The 6,981-nt window shown below is 36.7% G+C and overlaps 1 protein-coding gene and 1 pseudogene across 1 annotated transcript; one reads left to right on the top strand and one right to left on the bottom strand.

The window, feature by feature from the left end:
• The first annotated feature begins 466 nt into the window (after window positions 1-466).
• On the top strand, window positions 467-1,488 carry LOC120207330 (annotated as a pseudogene).
• A 231-nt stretch (window positions 1,489-1,719) lies between these two features.
• Window positions 1,720-4,217, bottom strand: LOC120207324. The gene is made up of 7 exons (XM_039206804.1): window positions 4,020-4,217; window positions 3,849-3,910; window positions 3,663-3,746; window positions 3,377-3,431; window positions 2,954-3,089; window positions 2,149-2,199; window positions 1,720-2,072 (listed from the first exon to the last, which is right to left on the bottom strand). Exons 1-7 carry the CDS (start codon window positions 4,108-4,110, stop codon window positions 1,973-1,975), a joined length of 579 nt encoding a protein of 192 aa, XP_039062735.1. The 5' UTR covers window positions 4,111-4,217; the 3' UTR covers window positions 1,720-1,972.
• Window positions 4,218-6,981: the final 2,764 nt, after the last annotated feature.

Genomic DNA, 6,981 nt, shown 5'->3' with positions numbered 1-6,981 from the left:
TTGATTTTATTCAATATATATATATATATATATATAATAATAATAATAATTATGTGGTATAATAAAGTTAGAATACTAAATATTTAAATTTATAAATTAAGTTAAAAAATCAAAATTCAAGATTTTTTTTATCCTTTATTTATGTGCTATTCTGAGACTGTCATGGAAAAAGTTAAAATTCAAGGATTGACATGAAAAATAAATTTTTACTGATTAAATTGATAAAAATTGTGAGACATAATAGATTCTGCCCCGGATGAGACTGAGACCTTCTACGGATTTTGATTTAATAGCAAAGGCCCAGACAAAGTTGCGGTCCATGATCCATTAATATTCATAAACGACGCCGCTGCAATCTAGGGTTTTTTGTATTTCGTTTTTAGCTGAGCTACCTCCCTCCCCTCCGCCTCCCACTTCTCTTTTGTAGCTTTTGATTTCCTTCATACACACAACCTGGTCTGGGTCTTTCTCACCCTTCACTTCCGTTTGGTTTATGAGTAAACCGAACCACAAAATTCTCTCGTTTATTTTATTTATTAAGAGTTGATTTTGAACTGACAATGGGTGACTGAATGCAGTTAAGGACTAACACAAGAGAGAGTGAAAATGGTTGAGAAAAACAAGGGGAAGAAAAGACCAGAGAGTACACCATCATCCTTCACAAGCGCCTTCATGGCTGGTAACTCTTCTTTCCCTTTAAATTCCCTCGTTAATTTGTTTTACCTTGTGGAGGGTTTAATTTTAGTCTGGTTGCAAAATTAGCTCTTGGCTGTATGAAGTTGGTTGCTCGATTATTATTGTTCTCAGTATTTCGTAGATGTGTATTGATCTTATTGCTAATTTATTTGGTTAAGTTTTAGCTTTTCGCTAAGCAATTGCATTATTCAGAATTAGATGTGCAACTGATTGTAAGGTTCATGATGCTGTGGATGAAATGTTTTTCCTTTGTGGATGAAATTTGAGTTGTGGTGGAACCAAGAAAAGCTTGGTTCTGTTGCAATGGTAAACGAGGCCGTAAATTTATTGATGCACAGTGAACAGTTGGATAACGACTTTTGAATTATCATGTTGTTGGAAACAGCACGTTCAAGAAGAAAGCTCCGAAGGCTATAAAGGAGATCAGGAAGTATGCAGAAAAAGCCATTGGGACCAAGGATGTGAGAGTTGATGTCAAGCTGAACAAGCACATCTGGAGCAGGGGTATCCGAAGTGTTCCAAGAAGAATCAGGGTTCGAATCAATCGCAAGAGAAACGACGATGAAGATGCAAAGGAGGAGCTATATAGTAACCGTTGCTGAAATCCCAGCTGAAGGATTGAAGGGTTTAGGCACCAAGGTCATCGATGATATGATGATAGTAACTTATCAAAATCTCTTGTTTACTAAAAAAATTTGCATTTTGTTCACCGCCCAAGCTTACATCAGAGTTTTGGGATATTGGATTTCGTTGAATATTTGTTTTTTTTTCAACTTCATGAAATTTAGCTAAGCTACTACTTAAATCTAAATTGTTTGTTGAAATTGATTTAGTTCAGTTGACATTGTGTTGGTATCAATTATTTGTTTAAACATTCAAGATACATACTTTGATTTAAGGGTGGGGAGAAATTTGGATATATATATATATATATTGATTTGGATACTACAATAGAGTGCAATCAAAGATACTACAACTTTTCAGGTTAAAATAACAAGCTTACATTTCTAGTGAGAAAAAGTCTTCAGACCGTCGTAAACTTTAAACTATTAAACCCTCCAAAATGATGCAAAAAAGAGAGGAAAGAAAAGAACAAGAATCGCCAACTCTGGTTTTCATTCGAGTCTGTCCAGAGAGAATAACAGGTGAACATGCAGTTCTCTTTGTAATACAGACAGCAAACAAGTGGGGATAAGTTATCAGCTTCCAAACTGCAGCAGCAGACATACTTTCTTCAACCACCTTGACTCAATCCAGCTAAACAATCTAGTTGATGCTAGCCGGCTTTGAAAGCATACATATAGCTTCTGAGTTTCCTTACTTCTTCTGATGACTCGGAAAGGACATGGTCAACATAGAGACATAACCCAGCTCCGCTGCAAGTTCATTGTACAGGTAAGAATTTGATAAGCATTATGAGAGGAGGTAGAAAGATTGGAAAAATAGCCATACCATAAGGGCCCAAAAGGAAGCCAGATAACATCCCAACGGAATTTTGGCATTCTAACACGCAAATTAGCATTCCAACAGTTGGCACATGAAGGGACATATAAGATATTAGAACTTCCACGTTGATGAATCAAAGAATAAACTTAAGCGAAACCAATAAGATCTCCAAAACAAATCTCAACTACGAAGGAAAATAAATGGGAAAGAGAGATTCGGACCAACTTTCAAGAATAACAAATGCAACCTAGAGACTGAAATCCAAATGTTTTAATGCAACACAATTTATCTAATTAAAAACGACAGGATTCCAAACGCTTGAATGCACTGACCGCACATTACTTCATTTCAATCATCCTTAGATCACATCAATTCCCCTCCTCATCATAAGGGGAAACTGCTTTTATTACATGTGTTTCAATGTTTCATAGAAACCAACACAATTGTATCTGATTAAAAATGACTGGAACCCATCATTTGAATTTGCTGACCACGCATTGCTTCATTTCAATGCTCCTTAAATCACATCAATCCCCCACCCTCATAACCTGAAACTGCTTTGACTACATCTATTTCAATGTGTCATAGGAACCAACACAGTTGTATATGACTAAAACCGACTGGAATCCAACGTTTGACTAGCGCTGGCCACGCAATGCTTCATTTCACCCCCCCCCCCCCCAACACACAAAAAAAAAACCTAAATTAAGCACCATAAATTATTCATACAAAGTTCCATGGCACAATCAACAAATCAACACAGAAAACAAGAATCGAACATGGGAATCAAAATTCTGAGAATGTGATGTACCTCAGCATATAATATACCCAGAAAACTGCAAGCACAGTAGCAAGAGACCATGAGTACCATATCCACTTTCTGTGAACCTTTGAATTACTGAATAGACCTATAATGGCCATTGAGCAAGCCAATACAGCTAGCCATTCTGTTAAAATACAAACTTTATAAATTTACTATATATAACAGGTATAAAACCATATCAGATATGTTGAATGTAATGAGGAATGGAAAAAATGGGCAATGACTAGCAATTTAAGAACAAAAGGAAAATATTGTCAAACAATATGGCTATATTCCACCATAAGAGTAACCAAAGTCAAGAGCTTTTCAAAATCAACTATCTACAATTTCTGTGAAAATGTTAACAAAATGTAACAAGCAAAGAAGCCAATAAATGAATACATATCAATGAAGATAAACAAGCAATCAAACCTGAAGTTATTATCATCCATGAATCAACATCTTCCATGAAGTAAGCATGGTACCGCTGATAATATAAGTGCAACAATTTATATTTGTTGATTGTGATAAGAAAAAAAAGAGAGGAAATAAATGGTATAAAATTTTAAAGCACAGTGCATCATGGACCTCGACACGGTCCAATTACATTAGCAGTTACATGATCATACACATGAAAAGTTTTATTAGAGTAACATGATCCGAAATGGAAACAACCTTTTAGGTCCTATTAAGGAATTGGGTATTGAGTAATTCATACCAGTTCCCATGGAAATAAGGTCTGGTGGTAGATGGAGTATAAAAGAAACGCCGAGTAACAAAATAGAAGTGCTGCAAACACACTCTGCAGATTTAAGAAAACCAATGATTACAAAGTATATATATAGAAATAAGGAGAAAGATATAAGTTTAAAAAAAAAGATTATGGAACAGTAAAGAGGAAGACCCTCCATTGAAGACTTTGTTGAGCATGCATCTTTTCGAGAGAACGAACCAACTCCTCTTGTTCTGTAAATTAAAAAAAAAAGACCCAACAAAAATAAGTTTTTTTTTATAATCATTAATCAAATTGCCATTTTTTATTTCTGGGGAAAAGGTTAAAGAGAGAGAAAGTGACCGTTGATATCCATGGGACGATCGTCGTCGAAGGTTGGGAGAGAGAACTTCTCGTCTTCAGAACTTCGAAATTGTCTCGCCAGTTTCCTCATTTTCAAACCAAATTGGTACGCCGTCTAGGTCGAGAGGCCAAAGGTGTTGAGCTTGAATTTCGAAGCTCCAAATTAGACAAGGCAACTATACGATGTCGTTTCAGTGCTAAATCTTCAACGCTTTGTTATGAGGTTCAAACACGACGCTTTACGAGCCCAATTATGAGACGCCCAAATTGGCCCATTAGGGCAACCGGATAAATAATTTAGCTCATTAGGTACCAAACATTTAATTTGAGATATACGGTAAATTGAACAGTGCCCATGGAACTCGTCACGCCAGCGTGACGAGTTACATGAGATATAATTTTTTTAATGGGCCCTGTCAAGTGGACCCCATACTCGGATTAAAAAAAAATTCTTTTGGGACTCGTTATACTGGCGTGATGAGTCCCAATAAAAAATATTTTTTTTATAATTTTTTAAAATAAAATTAAAAAAAAATATTTTATTCCCACTGAACTCGTCACGCCGACGTGACTTCCAACGGGTATAATTTTCAAATTTTTGACCGTTGTTAAACGTTCGAATTTTTGTTAAAATTTTCAATAGAACTCGTCGCACCGGCGTGACGAGTTCCAACGGGAAAAAATATCTCTTCCCTTTAAATTGTGCACATCATCTTCAATCTCTTACTTTAGACACTACTTTCATCTTCAATCTCCTACGCAAAAAAAAAAAAAAAAAAAAACTCTTTTCATCTAACCAAAACCATTTCAAACAATGAGCAACAAATTCTTCACAGTTGTCCATTATAATGACGAAATTCTACAAACTGATGTTGGTGGTGTGTTTGAGTCAGACATGCCGATCAATATGATGTTCCCTGTAGATGTATCGCATCGCTAAATGAGGCAAAAAATTAAGAGAAAAGTTGGAGCTTCTGTTTCATGTTTAATTTATCGACATTTGATCTCCTTAAATCCAATGACTTATGGAAAAGTTCAGCTTGATGATGATGACGATGTTGCTATTATGGTTGGACTTCATCAACCATCAGATAATAATATGGTGGAGATGTACGTCCAAACGACGAATGCAACTGATATTTCGATGTCATCAGTACCAGCTCGAAGACATAAGAAGCAGAACACTCTTAACCACATGGAAGTTATGGTGATGAGAACCTTGTTGGACGGTTCGGTGAACACCTTGCTGAATTTAACGAGGATGATGAAGACATTGTTCCGTTGGTAGACGATGACGACACAACATTAGTTGATGAGTCCGTTATTGTTGAGGCTGCTTCAGAGGGACAAGGTTTAGATGTTGAGACGGATATATGGGAGGCAGCTGTTTCACGATGTAAAGGATTGCAGAATGCTCCAAATGTTTGGGCAAGGACAGAAATCGAACTTGAATTCAATCATTAGGATTTTCCTTGGTATCATCATACAGTTGCAAGAAATTAACTATGATGCTATGCGGAATCCTGAAATATTTGATATACCGGAGTTATGTGTTGCCCACTGGGGTTCTTCAGACGAGCGGTCATCTGAGTTGGCTGTAGGGTCTCAGTTTGAAACAAAAAAAAATGGCAAACTAGCAATCAATGAGTATTGTATCAAAGCTCATCTTCAATTCTATGTCGCGGAGTAGGATAAAAAAACTTATTTCGTAAGTTGTATACACCATGATGTTGGTTGTAAATGGAGGATACGAGTATCATACCTACAACGGAAGATGTTGTGGGAAGTCACAAGGTTCAATGCAGAGCACGCATGTACAATGACCTCCTTGACACAAGACCACAAACATTTAGATTCGGATGTCATATGCTCTTATGTGAAGCTATTAATGGAAAAAAATCCAAGAGTGTCTGTTTCTGTGTTAGTGGCATCCATTCGAAATTCATTTGGTTATATTCCGACTTATTACAAGGCATGAATGGCTAAACGACAAGCAATGACCTTGTTGTATGGTGATTGGGATCAGTCATATAATGAGCTACCCGTCTGCTGCAAGCAATGGAATTTTTCATCCCTGAAATCATTGTTACGTATTATACTCATCCTGCAGTCACACTTGAAGGAGAAGTTATCTCCGAGAAGAGAATTTTTGGTGGCTTGTTCTGGGCGTTTAAGCCAGCTATCGAAGGGTTTAGATTTTGCAAATAAATGATTCAAGTTGATGACACTTTTCTGTATGGGCTTTGGCCATATGACTACTAACCTTGCTGAATGTATCAACTCAGTGGCTGAAAGGGACTCGACATCTCCTAATAGCAAGTATTGTTAGGGAGACTTACTTTAGGTTGGGTAAAGTATGGGTAGACAAAAGTGCACAAATTGATGCCATGATCAGCGATGGGATAAATTGGGCTCCAGACTTGGTTCTGATTTCGTTGTCCAAGCTCTAGTTCGACCACGTGAGGGAGGTAATTCTACAACATACACTGGTAATCTGAATAGAAGATGGTGTGATTGTTGTCGATTTCAAGCTTTTAGGTTCCCATGCGCTCACGTTGTTGTTGCATGTATGCACATCAATGTTAACCCATACTTATATGCTAATGACTGTTATAGCCTGCACACTATGCGTAACATTTACAGTTGTGACTTCAAGTACCTCCCAAATGAAGCATACTTGCCTACATGCACAATTTCTGAGGAATGATAACCTACATGCATGTGTAGGAAGTTATGGGGTAAACCTGAATCTAGCTGAATTCATATTGATATGGATGATCCTCAAAGAGAGCCAGGTCAACGAAAACTTTGTGGCCACTGCAGAGGTGAAGGCCATAATAGAAAACATTGTCCACATCTTCCAAAATATCGTATTGGATGCTAAAATAAGCGTTACAAAATATTGAACTATATTTTGATATAACAATTAAGGCATAATGTTTTTGGACTTGAATTGAATTTT

The sequence above is a fragment of the Hibiscus syriacus genome, unplaced genomic scaffold, assembly GCF_006381635.1.
Source record: "Hibiscus syriacus cultivar Baekdansim isolate YM2019G1 unplaced genomic scaffold, ASM638163v2 tig00014445_pilon, whole genome shotgun sequence".
Classification (NCBI taxonomy): Eukaryota; Viridiplantae; Streptophyta; class Magnoliopsida; order Malvales; family Malvaceae; genus Hibiscus; species Hibiscus syriacus.
Note: the sequence above shows the minus strand (reverse complement) of the source record. Positions and strands in the feature narration are given on the sequence as shown.

Excerpts from the sequence above, each read along its gene's own strand:
- LOC120207324 (XM_039206804.1), bottom strand. The coding sequence starts at position 4,110 with ATGAGGAAACTGGCGAGACAATTTCGAAGTTCTGAAGACGAGAAGTTC. Across the intron at positions 3,911-4,019 it reads TCGTCCCATGGATATCAACG|AACAAGAGGAGTTGGTTCGT; the intron begins GTCACTTTCTCT and ends TTTAATTTACAG. Across the intron at positions 3,747-3,848 it reads AACAAAGTCTTCAATGGAGG|AGTGTGTTTGCAGCACTTCT; the intron begins GTCTTCCTCTTT and ends TTAAATCTGCAG.